Source organism: Sinocyclocheilus anshuiensis, unplaced genomic scaffold (genome assembly GCF_001515605.1).
Source record: "Sinocyclocheilus anshuiensis isolate Anshui unplaced genomic scaffold, SAMN03320099.WGS_v1.1 scaffold250, whole genome shotgun sequence".
Taxonomy (NCBI): Eukaryota; Metazoa; Chordata; class Actinopteri; order Cypriniformes; family Cyprinidae; genus Sinocyclocheilus; species Sinocyclocheilus anshuiensis.
In genome coordinates, this window is record NW_015547652.1 from 273,830 (window position 1) to 293,621 (window position 19,792).

Genomic DNA, 19,792 nt, shown 5'->3' on the forward strand with positions numbered 1-19,792 from the left:
TGTGTGTGTGTGTGTGTGTGTGTGTATGCAGGCACAGAGAAAGCTCGGTCCGTCACTCAGACTTTGTTGGACGTCCCGTACGGTGATGGTGACGGAGAGAAGCTGGACGTTTATGTTCCCAGCAGCTCTAGTCCAGGTGCGCATGAGAACTGATTATAATGAGTCTCTAATTATCTAACAAACCTCAAAAAAATGAATTCTATTTGGAACTTAAATCTATTTTTAAAGACAATTAAGTCTATTTTTAGGACCATTAAAATTTGCAGCAGCGACAGTGGCATTTATTGTGCATTATAAAAAATATGTATTAAAATACACACACACACACACACACAAATATCGTATGCGATTTATCGTGCAGCCCTAATATACTGTATACACACACACACACACACACATTAATAAATCAGCAATTCTCTGTACTTTTTCTATCCAGAAAACTGAACTGAAAATGGGTGTACTTTACAATTTAAATTAAATTCATTTTTTATATTAAAATAATAATAATATAACATTACTATATATTAATAAAAATGTAAAGAATCAAAATTATGAAATAAAAATTATATATCAGAAATTAAGTCTAATTAAAGTCTAAGTCTAAATAAATAAATAAAATAATTAAGCCTGTTTTAAGCCATTAAGATTTGCAGTATTATAATGACAATTAAGTGCATATATTGTGCATTATTATAAATATGTAATAAAATGCAGTAAATAAATCAGCAATTCTCTGTGCATTCTATTTTCTTTCTATTCAGTACTGAAAACAGTCAAGATGTATGCATACAGGTGTACTTTTATTTAATTTTTCATATTAAATAAAAAATATATAAAATATAATAAATGTTATTACAAACTATTTTCTTTTATGTGACACTTCTGTATGTTTTTTGTGAGATTTGCTCATTGTAGATCATTCAGATGTTTAATTTCTGTCTGCTAAAGCTTGTAAAGTTCCGTCTGCTGTTGAATACAAAGCTCTGGTGTGTTTTTCTGTCATTAGCGGGTCATTGCTGACTGCTTGTCCATGTGATGTGTTTCAGACGTGCCGCTGGTCATTTACTTTCATGGAGGATACTGGCAGTTCCTCAGGTCTGAGCCGTCACGTTCCTGTTCATTTCTATGTCCAGGGACATTTCCATGTGATTTCCAAATCAAATATCAGTGTCAGAGACAGCAGAGCTTCACATTTGCATTGTGACCATGTGCTTTTCAAGCTGAGACTCACAACCGTGGCATGTTGTGTAATATAATAATCAGCATAAAGGCCTAGAGAATGAGAGTTGTGACTGTGAATTAAAATGCTATTTATTTATTTAAAGCTCAGGTTTGCTGTGCTTGTTTGTAGGGCTTATTAAATAAAAATATTAAACACTGTAAAAAAAAAAAAAAACGTGTTTAGGAAAAATAATTACAGCTGAAATTTTTTTTAATTAATAGAATAATGAATAGACAAAATAATTATAGTTAATAGAATAATGAATAGAAAAAAACTAAAATAAAAAACTATATAGACATACATAAAAACAACAAAAATGACAAAAATATACAAGAAAATGACTAAAACATAAGTAATTAATAAACTTAAAATTAAAAGAAAAAAAAACATTTTTGTTTCTTAAAAATAAAATAAATTAATTAATAATATAAAAAAAAAATCATAGAAAACCTAAGCTTATTTTTACTTCAGCTAGTTAAATTAAAAATTATTAAAATCTATATAGACATTTAAAAAACAAAAAAAATGGAAGAAGACGAAAACATACAACAAAATTACTAGAACTTAAATAACTAATAAACTTGAAAAGTGGAAAAAAACTAACATTTTTTTTAACTGGAATTTAAAAAAATAAATAAATAAAATAAAACAAAACAAAACAAGAAAAAATGGAACCTATTTTTATTTCAGCTAGTTAGCAACATTTCAACATTTCTCATTTTCGATAGGTTTATCTCAAAAGTACTAAAATTAATCAAATCTATATAGACATTAAAAAAACAAAAAACACCTAAAATTAATAAAAATGACAAACATATGCACCAGAATTACTACAACTTAAATGACTAATAAACTGTCTTTTCTCATTTTTCTTAGTTTAATTTAAAGTACTAAAATAACTAAAGGTAAAACTGAAATAAAAATGATATAAGCATTTTTTTAAAGTAATTAAATAAATAAAAATGATAAAATTCCCCAATAAAATTACTAAAATTAAAACGGAAAATGTAAAAATGAAAAACGAATTGATAATGTTAATGAACACTGTAATAAAGTCTGAATAATAACCCATGCTCTGGTTACAGTAAGAACGAGTCTGGGTTTCTAGCCGTGCCATTGGTCCAGAGGGGTGTGGTCGTGGTTGCCGTGGGTTACAGCGTCGCTCCTAAAGGTACAGCCCACAGAGAGGATAACGGGGAGTGTCCAACTCTGCGAGTGTGTTGTTTATGTGTGTTTATGTTGGTTTATTTAGGGGATATGGATCTGATGGTGTCACAGGTGCGCAGGAGCGTGGTGTCTGTCGTCCAGCAGTATTCACACATCAGGTCTGTTCATATGTGAGGTGAGGTGGCTGATGGGATATCTGTGCTTCATGGCGTCTCTCTGTCGCTCTGCAGTGGTCTTTATCTGTGCGGTCATTCGGCAGGAGCTCATCTGGCCGCTATGGTTCTGTCCACCGACTGGACACAGTACGACATATCACCGCAAATCAAAGGTACATCTGCTTTAAAAACACTCCTGCTCTTAATCTACAAGCACTTAGAATTAACCCTGTATAGCCTGACATATGAAATAATAGATTTGGTTTTTAAATGGAACAGATTTAGATGAAATATGTGACCCTGGAGCACAAAAGCAGTCATAAGGGTCAATTTTTAGAAATTGAGAATAAATAATCTTTCCATTGATGTATGGTTTGTTAGGATCGGACAATATTTGAGATACAACTATTAGAAAATCTGGAATCTGAGGGTGCAAAAAAATCAAAATATTGAGAAAATCATCTTTAAAGTTGTCCAAATGAAGTACTTAGCAATGCATATTACTAATCAAAAATTAAGTTTTGATATATTTACGGTAGGAAATGTACAAAATATCTTCAAGGAACATGATCTTTACTTAATATCCTAATGATTTTTGGCATAAAAGAAAAATGGATAATTTTGACCCATACAATGTATTGTTGGCTATTGCTACAAATATACCCCAGCGACTTAAGACTGCTTTTGTGCTGCATAAAGGAAAATCTAAAGTGTTTTGTATCATATTTGATCCATCAGGCGTTAACATAGTGAGAAAACAGCTCAGTTTTAATCAGAGACTCATTGATTTATTCTCTGTTTCGCTCTCAGGTGTGTTTCTCGTCAGCGGCATTTATGACCTGCAGCCCATTCTGTCCACCTACGTGAACGAGCCGCTGAAGATGACCGAGTGAGAGCCTAATTTTTATGCAAAGTCTTTGAAAAGATGCTGCTGTTATTCGTAAAGATCAGAAAACATTCCCTAACCAGCCGCAATAACTCGGCTTTGTTACATCACGCTGTGAAGCTCCGCCCACAGTGGAATCTCATTGGTCCTGTGTATTAAACATGCTGCTATGGGTGGTTTAAACCAAGTTAAGGATCTCGGTGATACAGCGTGAGTTTGTGTTTCAGGGAAGTGGCGATTAGGAACAGCCCCAGTCACTTCCTGCCGCAGCTCAAGCGCTCGTCCACTTCCTGTGACATCATCGTCGCCGTCGCGCAGAACGACTCGCCCGAGTTTCGCAAGCAATCGGAGGAATATTTCAAAGTACGTGTGAAATGCTTCACAGAAATCGTGACATTTACTCTCAGACGTTATTACTTATGCATGTTATCAAACACTGTATTTGGAGGAATTTGTCTTTAATTTTATATTTTGAAGAAGTCGATGTTGTTTTTGTTGTTCTAGGCTTTGGAATCTGCCGGTCTTAGAGTCTCTTTTGAAGACGTTCCCAACACGGATCACTTCAACATTATAGAGCAACTCGTCGATGAAAATTACCGTCTTACTAAGGTTAGCTGCTCATGTCAGGCCTGCATGCATTATTTAATGAAAATAACAAATTGCTAATTTTACGTCCTTGCTTTATTTATTTATTTATTTACTGATAAATTGCGATTGTAGTTCAAAATGCTTTTTTTTTTAAAGCTTCTGATTTGCTGTGCTTGTTTGGAGGGCTGCACAATTAGTGAATAAGTAGATAAATACATGCATAATACATTATTATTATTATTATTAATAATAATAACAATATATTATCATTACTTTTAATAATAATAATATTTAACTATGCACTTATAATAATGCATTTAATATTTAAATATGCAACATACATTATATGAATAATAATAATAATAAATAGAAATATTAAACAAAATAATATTTTTATTTTTAATAATAAAAATAATATTACTATTGTAACATTTCACTAATTTTCTGATATTAATATAAATATTAAATACTAATGTTTAATTTAATATTCATTACAATAGGGATACTTTTATTATTATTGTAATATTTTACTGTAAAATCAATCTATATAAGAAAAATAACAAATATTTTTTTAAATTTACAGTACAACTGTAACAATACTAAATACAACTAATTAAATAAATTACTAATCATATGCTACTAGGTTACAACAATGCTAGTATTTATGGTTGTCCTAATTTCTTTAATTTTAACTTTAAGCCTTAATTTCAGCTGAAAACCTCAGGAGGCTCTTAAAGCTTCTCTTTTGTTTACAGCCATTTCTAATGACAAGTTTGGGAAGATGAGCTGATTATGAGCCACTGTCGTGTAAATGAACACAATGCAGTGCGTATATTTATTGAATTAAATCTTAGCCTTTGTAAATTTGCTGTTTGCACTAAGCCGTATCATGACTTCAGGTTTATTTTGATGAATCGTGCAGCCCAATATGTGTTACTGATCAGCGTTTCATATCTTCTAAAGCTCCTACTAAAGATGATGGGGAAAAGTTGACGATCGTCAGATTACCCAGAATGCACTGCGCTGGAACAGACCTGTGAGTTGAGCTCAACGAGACCTCACTCTTTGTCCAATCAGACACTAGTATTACATGTTTTACATTGTTATTATTGAGACAGCAGCAGTGTATGTCGGTACATTCAAGTTTCTACTACAAGAAAATGACTGTAAACGTCTTTAAATGGTTATTTAAATGAAAGTGTCACACAGATGTGCCATGAATCAGTTGTTGATCATTTAAATATATCAAATATTTAACATTTAAATGATTCGATTTGATTGATGGCACTGGAAACCACTCTCGCTCTGCATTGTTTAAGTTGCACAGATGTATTTGTTTGAGGTTTTACTGAATCGGCACAGATTACTCTGGTTTAAACCGGTTTCTTGCCCTGGTCAGACATGTTTGGTTTGTTGTTATTAGCTAGTCAAACCGAAAGCCACTGGTTTACACATTTTTAGCAAGGAAACTGTATGTGAATATGATGTTTGTGTGTGTTTTGAAGCATTTCCAGTTCAATAAAATGCTGAGGAAAAAGAATATGAACACATTCGTTGTGATTAATGTTGCTTGTTCATGTCACAGCAGGCCGGTCCAGCAGATAATGGAGATATTGTTTATAAAAAACAACACAGTCTCTGTATTGGAGGACTGGTATTATACAAAACATTAACACAAGACAAACCCACTTTTGTACTCAATGTACACTTATAATATCCATTTTAGGATCATATTACGACAAACTGTAAATACACTGCATCCTAAATTACTTGACTAGCTCATGAATATTAATTAGGTTACGCCGCCGTTCCTGCTTGGCCATCTTTCCAGTTGCGTAACCTAATTAATATTTAAAAGCGAAGTCGCACTGTGATTCTTTGATTGGCCGGCTAACTTAGCGCTCGTTTCCCGACGTCTGCTTTCAACCAATCAGCGAAACGGACGTAGCGTTGCGTAATTAATATTCAAGAGGCGTCGCGTTTCATGGGCGGGGCTTCGCGTTACCGGTGTGTTGGCAGCCGGCGGTTCGTTTCGGTCTGAACGGCCGAGGAAACGGTGCCAGAACCGGGATGAAATACCGCCTTAACACACGATACTAAACTTCCGCATCGGACTGAGAAATACAGTAAGTATATGATGCAATTTGAAGAACATTCAGGAAATTTCGTCTTCAGCCGCATAAAGGGTTAAATCCGGTTATTCAGCAAAAAACTGCCGGGACGAAAATGAAATTTTCCAAGAAAATCAATATATTATTATTATACTAACTCACTAATAGCAAAAACAGAAATGTCTAAACGCTCATAAGTTTCGTTTATGACAGTGTAAAAGTCGTATGGATGCGAGGTTAATATTGAAAAACTCTGAATTAATGTATTCATAATCATACATTGAGGAGGGACAAACATTAAGAAGGCTCAAATCCTCCAGAATGGCTATTTGTGAGGAGATTATGCTGTGTGTTTGTGAGTGAATTGTGTAAATAAAGAGTTTCCGCGCATGCGCAGACCGGGGCACTTCCGGCTGTTCAAGTTAAAGCATGATGATGATGATGATGATGATGGTGTTTTAAAGCGGCTTTGGTTGAACTCTCTCCCACTGCGGTACTTCAGTAGCATTAATACTCAGAGATGCTCTGAGTGACAAGCAGTAAAGTAGTGCATGTTCACGCTGACTTGCAGTTAAAGTGAAGTGTTATTAACTTATTATTAATAGTATGAACAAATGCATCAGGGGTTGCAAGATTTACAGACCCAAAGATTTTGTTAGCAACGCTTCATAATAACTGTCTAACATTACTGCAATATGATATAATCATCATTTAGCAAGTGTAATTAATAGACAGAAATATAACTACATTTAATGATTTGTTAACTAATGAAAAAACATGAATATATTTAAAATAAAAAAATGTATATACATATTATATATTAACTATATGTATTATATATATTAAGTTGTAATAAATGTAATTAAATTTAAAATAAATATGCCTAATAATAATATAATTATAATAATTCTTATTAATATAATCTGTAAAATGTTAATTTATATTAATTTATATGTGTATATATATATTTACATTTACATTCCATTTAGTCATATATATATATATATATATATATATATAACAAATAACATGCATGCATATACATTTAATATTACTGAATTATTAATAAATGAATATATCATAAACATAATGAATTAATTATATATCATTATAATTATACTGGATTAATGAAATAAATAATAACCACACTAATATAGTACATTTGTTTGTTCATAAGAAATATTAACAGCTACTGAGCTGATAGTATAATAGAGTATATAAAGTATTAGCAGAATATTATAGTTTTACTAGTATGTTTCTAGTTGAACTCTGTCCGGCGCTCTCATCTGAATGGATCAGACAGAAAGAGATCTGCATGTTCGGTCTCGTTTGCAATCATTTACCAAACAAATCAGCTTTTCTTCGAGAGAAACCTGACCGCAGACTCACACACAAAAACAGTCGGTATAATTCATTATTAGTCTTTAATCTGCGGGTCGGTCCTGAGCACAAATAAACCCTTAATGTCTGGTTTCACGTTTCTGACGGTATTATGGCTTTAGAGAAGAAATGCGGTGTTGAGAAGTGTTTAATGTGGTTTATAGCCGTAACCTCAGGTCTGAGTCTGAAGGTTAGTGAGTGTGCAGTAGGTTAGGGTTCAGTATTTGCCTCGTCACTGCGGCTCAGTGATCTCAGAAGATGATGACAGAGGAGCGCTGGGAGAAACTGATAATAAAACACACTCGCACTGAATGAATGAGACAAACACCAGACATGAGGGCCAGAAAGAAAGGTTCGTGTTATTCCTCCGTTATTCATTACTATTCACAATTATTGAGCATGTTTGCTTAAAGGTGAAGACCCTACTCAATGTATGTTTTGCAAGGTTCCCCTTTCTGTTAAACATATTTTATTGAACACAACTTTTATGAACTCACTTAAAGAGTTATTTAGTAAAATTCTGCCAGGAAATGTTTTAGAATTTTTATCACATGCTAATGTAAAAAAATCTTGTGTGATATAACTTGTTTGTTGGTTTTTATTGCATTTGTTATATTTCTTTTATTGTTTTTGCCATGAAAATAGCCGTTGATGCTGACATGGGATTAAATAAATATATACATACTATATTGAGAAGGACGAGTTTAGTTGAGCTTTGGTTGAATGTCCGTTATAAAACTGATCTAAGCTTCTAATGTGAGTTCATTCTTATTTTGTTGGAAGCTAAATTATGTAGTGAAATAATTGAGTATTTTTTATTTTATTTTAATGTGGTCCAGAAGTTTGACTCTAGTAGTATAAAAACTGTTCTGTGTGTTTGCAATTTAATTACTTTTTGTTGTTATTGTTTTTAGAGAGAAACATGAGTATGAATTGTATCTGTTTTGCTTTTAAATGTTAATTTTATGAATTACAAATGATTTTTGACTTATATTTAGCATCTTGTTTGTGCTGGGCTGAACTTGATGAACAATGTTAATTGTATAATTGCTTATTTTGTTGGACTGGTTAGTTCACAGGTAATCTCTCACCTTTCACAGGTAAAGTCATGGTTGCCGTGTCAACGATTACATACATTACAAGTGTGCTGTGATTGTTTGAAGCTTCATGTGTGTCTAGTGACCTTCAGATGTTTTCCGGTTAGATTAAAAATGATACAAGATTCTAATTTGATTAATTGTCATTTTGTAGGAAACTAGATTGTTTGATGAATTAATGGATTGAGTAATTTTTTTTATTTAATTTTATCGTAGTCCAAAAGTTTGACACTAGCAGTGAAAATACTTTGGTTTTGCATGTTTTTATTTAATTACTTTTTAATTTTTTACACATTATGATTGGCATATCCGTTTAATATGCATTTTTATACATTTTGTGTTTATATGTACTATTTTAAAAGCTTATTTTATGAAGATTTTGGCTCATATATTAGTGTGTTTCAGACGTGTTTCTATGTTAAGAATGATCCAGTGTTTTCTGTTTTCTCCACATTTTTTAATCAAATCATGAGAGAGATTAAATATAATTTTACTTGTATGTAATTGTATTTTTGAATTAAATGTATTACTTTGGATAAAAGCGCCTAATAAATGACTAAATAAATAAGAATAATTGTATTTAATTTTTAACATTTTAATATTACATATAGGCTATGTATAATATTAAGATAGTAATAGATATATAATAAATAAATAAATAAAATAAAATACAGTATTAGTATCTGATCTGGTATAATATAATGTAGAAAGTATTACTATGTGTTACTAAAGGGTTTCTATGTTAAGGATGACAAAACTTCTAATGTGAATTAATTCAAATTTTTTAGGACACTCAATTATTTAATTACATTTAATTTAATGAATTCTGAGTAATTGTACATACAATGTGGTCCAAAAGATCTGACACTGCTAGTGAAAATTGTTTGCTGAATTCCTCATTTGTAAGTCGCTTTGAGTAAAAGTAAATGTTAAAGGGCAGCTGTGTGTTTTATGAGGGTTTGTGTGATTAGGAGCCACAGTGGCATGTAATTTCTTAATGAAGCGTGTCGTAATGACTCAGGCAGGTTGATAAACCTGAACTCTCTCGGGATGGGATGTTTGCTGTTGTTTCAGCATCTGTTGTTTCGTTTTGTGCACGTCTGGGAGATGCGGAATGCTTTGCTGCATGGGGAAAAATGCAAAAAGGTTTGGTTGTCCACCTGATTTTCATTATTTCATGGATGTGCATGCATTGTTTGGGCGTTTATTTGAAATGCATTGAGTCAATAGTTTGCTGATGTGTTTTGTGTTAGTTCAGACCAATATAAACTCAGCATGTGAATGCAGAAGTCAGTGTTTGATAGGCGACTGTTATGTGTGTTTAAGGCAAGAAACTGTTAGTAGGGTAAAGCACCATACTTCCACAGTTGATTAATCACAGTAAGGTAAAAACGTAACACTCTACAATAATAGCAGTGCATGAATAATCATCTACTAATATGTAAATTATATATTTTTTTAATATGAGCTAATGATGAGTATTAGTGCATGATTATTCATGTACTGTTATTGTAGAGTGTTACCAGTAAAATTGTATCACCATCCTGACCCAGTTGATTAATTAGAGTACATTAAGGCAATTGTTTTGTATTACAAGTTTTCTGAAATGTTATGTTTAAATATGCACTAATTTTCATTCATTTCCAGAACATATATCTGAAGATTGGATAAAGCCAGATTCAAAATTCATGTTTGACTTTGTTGACATATTAGACATATTAGACTAGAAAGGTTTTTACTGAGGGGATTTTGGATTTCTCTTTTTATCACTCCATAAATCAGAAAACACTGCCAACAGATAGGAAAAAAATACATTTTCGCCATGTTTTTAAGAATAAAAGGTTGTATAAATCAGTGTGAATGATATATGAACAACCCCCTCAGTAAAAACCTTCAGAATATAGAGAGGAATAAAACTGTAAGTTTTGGTGAATGACTGTAAGTGCTGCTGAAGTGAAGAAACAAACTGATTTTGAGAAAATGACTAACGAAATGTACTATAATTCATATCTAAGGCAAAAACATTGTTTTTTTTTTCTTGCACAGTTTTAAGTCAGTTTTAAGATTTTGTTCTACTTTGCTCTCAAAACATGTCTATTTTCAGACTAGTGGAAAGAAAACAACTAAAACACACATTTAAGTGTTTATTTTATTGCACTTTTTCTATTTGCGTCTGTAGATTTAAATTCCAATACATATATTTAAAGAGTTTTTCCTCCACTTCAGCATCACTTACATACACCAAACTTTACAGTTTTATTCCTCTCTATATTCTGAAGGTTTTTACTGTGGGGTTTGTTCATATTTCACTCACACTGATTTATACAACATTTTTATTTCTAAAATCATGGTGAAATTGTTTTTTCTGTCTGTTGACAATATTTTCTGATTTATTGAGTGATATTTTGCTTCCACATGTTAATGGAAAGAAAACATCCAAAATACAATTTTAAGTGTTATGTTATTACACTTTATCTATTAACATCTGTACATTTCAATGACAATTAATTTCTTTAAAGTCACTTAAAGTCGTTTTATTAAAATTAGTTTGTTTCTCCAATTCAGCAGCACTCACATACACCAAACTTTACAGTTTTATTCCTCTCTATATTCTGAAGGTTTTTACTGTGGGGTTTGTTCATATTTCACTCACATTAGTTTTTATAACATTTTATTCCTAAAAACATGGCGAGAAATGTATTTGTTTTCTGTCTGTTGACTATTTTCTGATTTATGAAGTGATCAAAAGAGAAATACAGAATCCCCTCTGTAAAAACCTTTAACTCTAATATGACGACCTGTGGCAACAAAGATGGAAACATAATTCATGCATTTAAAAAATGTATTTCCATCTCTGTTGCAACAGGTTTGGAAGTGTCTAAAATGACTGCAGACATATGTACAAGTCACTGGTGTTTGCTGATGAGTTTTTAGCTCAAGGTTTCTGCAGACCAGTCAAGTTCTTCCACACTGACTCAATCAATCATTTCTTTTTGAACCTTGCCTTACACACAAGGGGTTGCACCGACTAATCGACTAGTCCTATATTCTGAAGGTTTTTACTGAGGGGTTTGTTCATATTTCACTCGCACTGATTTATACAAACTTTTAATCCTAAAAACATGGCGAAAATGTATTAGTTTTCTGTCTGTTGACAATATTTTATGATTTTTGGAGTGTAAAAACCTTTGACTCTGTCAACAAAGTCAAACAAAAATTTTAAACCTGGCTTCATCCAATGTTCACATTTATTTTCTGGGAATGTATGCAAATTAAAACATAACATTTCAGAAAACCTGTAATACCAAATAATTGTCTTAATGTACTTATTCACCTGTGGTGTCTTGCTTTAAATCTGCACCTGCATTTGCACTTATATCCCACTCTCCAACAGATGTTTTATTCACTTGTATTCATTCATCATCTTCTTGATTCTTCTCTTTCCCATGTCAACAGAGAGCTGTGACCCGATGCGGGTTTCCGTTCATGGTGTCTCCATGTTCTCCTCCATCACCAGCTTCATCTCCGACCCACGTTTCCGCTTCCGATGGCGAGCCATCACGGTGGCAACCCTCCTGGCTTTGGCCGTCTTCATGTACCTGCACCAAACGTCATCAAGCTCCACTGACAGCAAAGTTAGCGGTCAGCGCTCGTGGCGATCCAGCCGAGACGTGTCAGGCGCAGAGGTAAACAGTAACAAAGTACATTTACTTGAGTATAGCACTTAAAACCTGGAAAAGTCAGATTTTCATGATACTTTTAATAGAAGTTAATTGATAAAGAAAATCTATTTATGACATTATTTTTGACAGCATCCTCATTTTACAACATTTTTACACAAGTGCCTAAAACTTTTAACAGTACTGTAGCTTTGCAGGAGGTTTCTTGAAGCATCTCGGAGATACAGTTCTTCTGGATTGAGTCTGTCTCAGTTTGTTCTGTTTCTTCATGTGACTCCAGACAGACTGATGATGATCAAATCACATCTCTGTGTGCAGCACTAACATATATCTCACTGCATTATTACAGTTAATGGCCAAATGAATGTTTGGAAATGTAAACTGATATTTCCTACTGACACACTACAGCAAAAGATAGAAATAACTGACTTAAAACCGTTTCTTAGCTGCTGAAAATACTAGTGTTCTAATCATTTTGGCCACCGCTGTACTTCTGTACTTTTACTTAAGTAAAAACCAGTCTTTACAACTTTCACTTGTAATGGAGTAATACACTATATTGCCAAAAGTATTGGCACCCCCTTCTAATGAACAGGTTTGACTACTTTAGTAATTTCCATGAGTACAAATCTTAATGTTTAAGCATATAATGATATTCTAGGGAATTGTGTGCTTCTAATTTATTTTTTTCTCAAAATTATAATCGTAATGATAGTTGTTATTTGAGAAATTTACTTTTGCATTTCATGTATTGCACTTTCTCCAGTAAGAACAAATCAGTAGAATGTGGATACATACATGGTGTATTTTACCTCATCTAGTGTACTGATTTATTATAGGCTTTTTATTATATAAATCAACACCAAAGACTTATGCAATCTCTCTGTCTACATTATGAAAACAGCTAAAACAAACGAAAAATATTATAACAGTGAAATTCCTAGTAATTCCACTAATTCCATAATTGCAATAGTCTATTTCTCTATTAAAACAACAGCGGTTGAGTAAGTGTATTTATTCGGCGATCACAATCGCAAACGAGGTTTTTGGTACAGTTTTTATCTTTTTGAATACATTTTAGTCTCGTCTTATTTCGTCAACGAAATTGCATGTTGATGTAGTCTTAGATATCGTTTATTGACCTTATTGTCGTCTAGTCTTCGTCTCGTCTTAGTCATGGGAAAAAAGCTCGTCAACGAACATTTTTCGTCAGTCTTCGTTAACGAAATTAACACTAGGTAAAAGACTGTAAAAATGCAACAGAAAAAACCTGTTAAATGGTTAACGGTAAATTCCCCTACTATATACGGTGAAAAACTGTATTGGACATTACATGTAATTTTACGGTAGTATACTGTTTTTGGAAGTGAAAAATACCGTATAATAATAATAATCGTAAATTGACATTCCCAGAATTCCTTGCTTTACATTTCAAATGTTATGGGTTTTTTTTGTTGAAACAACTGTTTCTTCTTAGTTTTTTCTTATCACGTTTGTATATTAGGGTTGTGTGTTACACCTAATGTTGTTAAATGAATGTTTATTGCATTATTTCAGTTTCATGTGTGTTACCGTGATGGTGTTCAGTGTTTGTGTGAATGACACTGTGCACCTACTATATATGTTATTATTTAAAAGCTGCGTGTGATGGGCTTTGGTTCATCACGTGACTTTCTCATCACCTCCTGCATTTGGTGGTTATCAGTGTATTACAAAGGTACAAAACAGATTTCAGTACTTCAATAGGTTGGTATATTAACATTATATCAGTTAATGAAATTACGGTATTTAACTGTAAATTCAGGTTAAAACCGTAAAACCCAAAATGTCGCTACCATATTTGTTATGGTAAAATTCTGGCAACCACAGCTGCCGTTTTTTTTTTTTTTCTACCTTTTTACAGTGTAGAATATCATTATATGCTTAAACATTAAGATTTGTACTCATGGAAATTGCTAAAGCAGTCAAACCTGTTCATAAGAAGGATATACTTTTGGCAATATAGTGTATTTGACCAGCAGTATCTGTAGTTTCACTCAATAATGGAATTGTGTACTTTATCCACCTCTAGTCAGGCATGATGGCCGCGGCTGAATCAGTGGACTCGCGTTATAACGACACGTACCCGCTCAGTCCACCGGAACACACGGCTAGCGGGATCCGTTACCGGATCGGAGTCATAGCGGACCTGGACACGAACTCACACAGCCAGAAGGACAACACGTGGTTCAGCTTCCTGAAACGAGGCCACCTGCTGGTGTCCGACAGCGGGGACAGCGTGTCTATGGAGTGGGATCCGGAGATGGTGGTTCTGGAGAGTCATCTGTCGGAGAAGGGCCGCGGCATGGAGCTGTCCGAGCTGGTGGCATTTAACGGGCACCTGTACAGCGTGGACGACCGTACGGGCGTGGTGTACCGGATAGAGGGCAACAGAGCCGTGCCCTGGGTCATCCTGCCGGATGGAGACGGCAGCGTGTCTAAAGGTAAATACGGCTTGTGTGTTTTGTTTCTTTATATGGGAACAACTTAAAGGTGACATATCATGAAAATGGGACTTTTCCAGGTTTTAAGTGCTATAATCAGGTCCCCGGTGCATCTACCAACCAAGGAAACGTGAAAAAGATGAACCTAGTAACTTTGTTTTGGGAAGCCTTTTTCTGCAAGCCTCTGAAAAAACGAGCGCGTCTGATTTCGCTCCCTTGGTGACATTGCAAAGGGTATGAAAAGTCTATAACATACTTTGGTTAAAATTTCTCAATGATAGTGTAAAACAACACCCTTTTTACCCTGTCAAAAACAGCTCTGTGTACAGTGACCCGTTTCGGTGCATGTTCCTTTAAATGTTAATGAGCTCTGCTGGCTCCGCCCCTCTCTTCCGAGCCACTCTCTGAGACTGTAAACTTTAGAGTTCATCGTGAAACTTGATAATTAGTCAAGTCAAGTCAAGTCTGCTTTATTGTCAATTCTTCCACATGTACAGCACATACACACAGAGAATTGAAATTCCCTCTTCTGCTTCCTCTCACGCCGCTTGTGGCGCCTCCGCTGTGGGCGAGATGCAGTAGTGGGGGTCGGTGATGGTGTGGACCTCCGGAGCAGACCGAGATCCCGCAGCTCTTTGGCGTGCGCAGTTTAACTCTAAAAATGTGGTTCTGCCGACATCGAGCAGAAGCTCACGACTGTATGCGCACTTAGAGACAGGTAGACGCGATGAAGATGTACAAAAACACTGTGACTCACAAGACAAAAAACACGAAAACACCGTTCTGACGGGAGAGAGAGAAGCCGCAGCGTGTGCACGCGCCGCCATATTTTAAGTTTTAAACATTAGCACATTATTAGGAAAGGCAATTTGCAAAGATCCATAAAAAACCTTATACTCACTTCTTCTGTAGGTGAAGCTGGATCACGAATGGTTCGCGCGAACATAGATGCGTGTCAATCTACTATCGTGGGAGGGGCCTGGGTCTGTGTGCCATCACACCACCAAGAATCTGAGAACGGCTTGATATGAGAAAGGGGTTTGGATTTATTGAGATTTTTTTTAAAAAGCACTGGGTGGATTTTTATCATTACAGGGTAGCTGTGTACACTAGGGCTGTCAATTTTTTTTTCGAATATTCATCGAATTTAAAATAAGAATCTACATTCGAATGCAAAAACGTTGCATTCGAATTTTAGGTGTGCGTCAGGCTGCCTTATCAGTGGTGCACAAGATGCGATGACGATTTAAGTGTCGTTGCATTTTAATGTTTTTCATAGCTTATCCACTGGATGTGGCGCTGCTACGTTGTTCATTTAAAATATTGCAGAAAAAGAGAACATCAATGCGGAGAAGATGTTGTTTACGTCAAAACCGAAACCAAGCCGTTCACACAGAACGCATATTTATCGCATTTTCTAGAGGGACATCTATCACCGTTGCACTTGCGTCTCGCACAAGAGAGCAGCATGTTTAGAAAGCCATGTAAAATTAATCTAAGTTCAACTTTTAAAAAACTGTATATACTCTCTTATATATTACTGGATATACCTACTCATATCATATTGTGCCATTTAACGTCACATGAAATCAGATTGGACTCACAATACCAAGTAGTATATCATGTACTCTTCAATACGTTTCATCCAACTTCCTGTTTAATAAGGAAACACGTCAAATTCTATGAAGGTGCTATTTTAGGTCTTCCTACATGCTCAAAAGTACCTAATTTTGACCCTTTGTATTTTTCTGTGACCTCTGACCTGTGGCTGCAGGTTTTAAGGCAGAGTGGTTGGCGGTGAAAGACGAGCGTCTGTATGTCGGTGGTCTCGGGAAGGAGTGGACGACTATCACCGGCGAGTTCGTCAATCACAACCCCGAGTGGGTGAAGGTGGTTGGTTTCCATGGGGACGTGGAGCACGAGAACTGGGTGCCGCGGTATAACACACTCAAGAAAGCAGCAGATATCAAACCGCCAGGTGAGTCACACACACACCTGATCATGATCACATGCCGGGGCGGACTTACACCGAGTCCGAACGACGCCGCAACATGCGAAATTTCTATTTGTGACCCTGGAGCACAAAGCCAGTCATAAGGGTCAATTTTTCGAAATTTAGATTTATACATCATCTGAAAGCTGAATAAATAGCTTTCCATTGATGTGTGGTTTGTTAGGATCGGACAATATTTGGCCGAGATGCAACTATTTGAAAATCTGGAATCTTGAGGGTGCAAAAAAATCTAAATATTGAGAAAATCATCTTTAAAGTTGTCCAAATGAAGTTCTTAGCCATGCATATTACTAATCAAAAATTAAGTTTTGATATATTTATGGTAGGAGATTTACAAAATATCTTCATGGAACATGATCTTTACTTAATATCCTAATGATTTTTGGCATAAAAGAAAAATGTATAAATTTGACCCATACAATGTATTGTTGGCTATTGCTACAAATATACCCCAGCGACTTAAGACTGGAACAACATTCAAACTATGACACACTGCAAAAAATCTAGTATTTTTGTCTTGATTTCTAGTATAAATATCTACAAATTAGGGAATTAAGATGCATTTACTTGACAAGTAAAATGACTTAAGGTATTATGTCTTGTTTTCTGAAAAAATTATCCAAATTTTGTTCGTTTTTTCTTAAAACAAGTAAAAATATCTGCCAATGGGGTAAGAAAAATAATCTTAATTTAAAGGCTAAACAAGATTATTTTTTCTTGCTACATATTTTTTTTTCAGATATAGTATTATCTGTCTATACAGTATATTATCTAAAAAAAAAAAAAATTCTTATATATTACATATTTGGGGTATAATATGTCAGTTTACTTTATTTTGCTATCCTCACTTACATAAATTAACTATAGTGTCCTGCACCTGCTAAGTAAAAAAACATAAAAAATTATATCTGCTGTCTGAATAATTTTTGGTTTGACTGTACTATTTAATATATATATAATCATGTATAGTATATAGTATCTTAGTTTTCTCATATACTATCTTATATAGAACCCTGTATATTATCTTAATTAATCATATGTGAGCCTGGAGCACAAAAGCAGTGTTAAGTCGCTGGGGTATATTTGTAGCAATAGCCAAAAATACATTGTATGGGTCAAAATTATAAATTTTTCTTTTATGCCAAAAATCATTAGGATATTAAGTAAAGATCTTGTTCCATGAAGATATTTTGTAAATGTCCTACCGTAAATATATCAAAACTTAATTTTTGATTAGTAATATGCATTGCTAAGAACTTAATTTGGACAACTTTAAAGATGATTTTCTCAATATTTAGATTTTTTTGCACCCTCAGATTCCAGATTTTCAAATAGTTGTATCTCAGCCAAATATTGTCCTATCCTAACAAACCAGACATCAATGGAGAGCTTATTTATTCAGATTTCAGCTGATGCATAAATCTCAATTTAAAAAAATTGACCCTTATGACTGCTTTTGTGCTCCAGGGTCACATATGTTTTCTTATATATTATGTTGTATACATTATATACTATCTTAAATATGTTGTGTGTGTTTGTCCTCTGTGTCTCTGGTCTGTCTCAGGTTATCTCATCCACGAGTCGGCCGTGTGGAGCGAGCGTCTCCAGCGCTGGTTCTTCCTCCCTCGCCGCGCGAGCTCCGAACGCTACGAGGAAACAGCAGACGAGCGCCGCGGCACGAACCTCATCCTGAGCTGCTCGCCGGACTTCAGTCAGATCTCAGCGTCGCGCGTCGGGCCGCTCAAACCCACGCTCGGCTTCTCCTCCTTCAGATTCATCCCAGACACAGACGACCAGATCATACTGGCACTCAAATCAGAGGAAGACGCAGGACAAATCGCTACATACATCACGGCCTTCACGCTGGATGGACGAATCCTGCTGCCTGACACAAAGATCGGAGACGTCAAATATGAAGGACTGGAGTTCATATAGACAGCCTTCAAAACAGCAGAACGGCTGTGCAGGCATCCGTTACCCATAATGCAATGAAACGGCAGCCAGTATATTTTCAGAGACATGTTTATATGCTGTATGCAGTAGCGCTGCGACGATAAATGTGACCCTGCAGCACAAAAGCAGTGTTAAGTCGCTGGGGTATATTTGTAGCAATAGCCAACGAACAATACATTGTATGGATCAAAATTATAGATTTTTCTTTTATGCCAAAAATCATTAGGATATTAAGTAAAGATCATGTTCCATGAAGATATTTAGTAAATTTCCTACTGTAAATATATCAAAACTTAATTTTTGATTAGTAATATGCATAGCTAAGAACTTCATTTGAACAACTTTAAAGATGATTTTCTCAATATTTAGATTTTTTTGCACCCTCAGATTCCAGATTTTCAAATATTGTGCTATCCTAACAAACCATACATCAATGGAAAGCTTATTTATTCAGCTTTCAGCTGATGTTTAAATCTCGATTTCAAAAAATGGACCCTTATGACTGGTTTTGTGCTCCAGGGTCACAAATCGATGCAGAATCGATTCGGCGCTTAGATTTTAACAGCAGATGGCGCTCTACTCTAGTTTTTATCCGCACACTCAAACGCTCATGTAATTTCACCTCGGCTCAGAATGCTTTTATGACGCGAGATTAATGTAAACACAGCCCACTGTGAACACCTTCGCTTCAACCTTTTCGAATTTTATGAATGATTATTTTAGGTTCAAGTGTGTGTAAGGATTTGTAAACAAGCAGAGTACGGCTGTTTCTGAAGCATGCAGCGCCATCTGCTGTTCAAAACTAAGCTCAGAATCGACTCGAGAAAGAATGCATTCGGAAAATCTCAGAATCGATGCCGAATCATTTCTTGATTCGTGATGCATCGATTTATTTTCTCAGCCCTAGTATGCAGACGAACGTCCTCAATGTTGGACGAGACAGAGAAACGCTCAGGGGACTGAAGCAACGGGAAACAGATGCAATAATAGAGGAAACCTCTAACCGAACATGACAGGGTTTCTGCAGGTTTAAAACATCCTGATTCACCTTTTCAC

At 34.7% G+C, this 19,792-nt stretch overlaps 2 protein-coding genes across 4 annotated transcripts in view; both read left to right on the plus strand.

The window, feature by feature from the left end:
• Positions 1-5,555, plus strand: part of afmid (arylformamidase) — a 7,152-nt gene extending 1,597 nt beyond the window's left edge. The window contains exons 3-11 of the mRNA XM_016504209.1: positions 15-136; positions 1,047-1,095; positions 2,308-2,393; positions 2,475-2,547; positions 2,620-2,717; positions 3,355-3,433; positions 3,658-3,793; positions 3,935-4,039; positions 4,982-5,555. Coding sequence (XP_016359695.1) covers positions 15-136; positions 1,047-1,095; positions 2,308-2,393; positions 2,475-2,547; positions 2,620-2,717; positions 3,355-3,433; positions 3,658-3,793; positions 3,935-4,039; positions 4,982-5,011 — 778 coding nt within the window. The 3' untranslated portion in view covers positions 5,012-5,555. The remainder of the gene's footprint in view (positions 1-14; positions 137-1,046; positions 1,096-2,307; positions 2,394-2,474; positions 2,548-2,619; positions 2,718-3,354; positions 3,434-3,657; positions 3,794-3,934; positions 4,040-4,981) is intronic.
• A 457-nt stretch (positions 5,556-6,012) lies between these two features.
• cant1b (calcium activated nucleotidase 1b) lies at positions 6,013-18,897 on the plus strand. Of its 3 annotated transcripts, none has more exons than XM_016504201.1 (5): positions 6,013-6,144; positions 12,063-12,292; positions 14,358-14,769; positions 16,544-16,747; positions 18,348-18,897. In XM_016504201.1, exons 2-5 carry the CDS (start codon positions 12,077-12,079, stop codon positions 18,716-18,718), a joined length of 1,203 nt encoding a protein of 400 aa, XP_016359687.1. In that variant the 5' UTR covers positions 6,013-6,144; positions 12,063-12,076; the 3' UTR covers positions 18,719-18,897. The 3 variants fall into 3 exon arrangements, with proteins under 3 accessions (XP_016359687.1, XP_016359686.1, XP_016359688.1); XM_016504200.1 differs by lacking the exon at positions 6,013-6,144 and adding an exon at positions 7,722-7,861; XM_016504202.1 differs by lacking the exon at positions 6,013-6,144 and adding an exon at positions 8,572-8,609.
• Positions 18,898-19,792: the final 895 nt, after the last annotated feature.

What these genes read in the sequence shown, in the direction of transcription:
- cant1b (XM_016504200.1), top strand. Translation starts at nt 7,825, where the DNA reads ATGAGACAAACACCAGACATGAGGGCCAGAAAGAAAG. An exon ending in CATGAGGGCCAGAAAGAAAG is followed by an intron (nt 7,862 to 12,062) that starts GTTCGTGTTATT and finishes CCATGTCAACAG; the next exon opens with AGAGCTGTGACCCGATGCGG. An exon ending in AGACGGCAGCGTGTCTAAAG is followed by an intron (nt 14,770 to 16,543) that starts GTAAATACGGCT and finishes CTGTGGCTGCAG; the next exon opens with GTTTTAAGGCAGAGTGGTTG.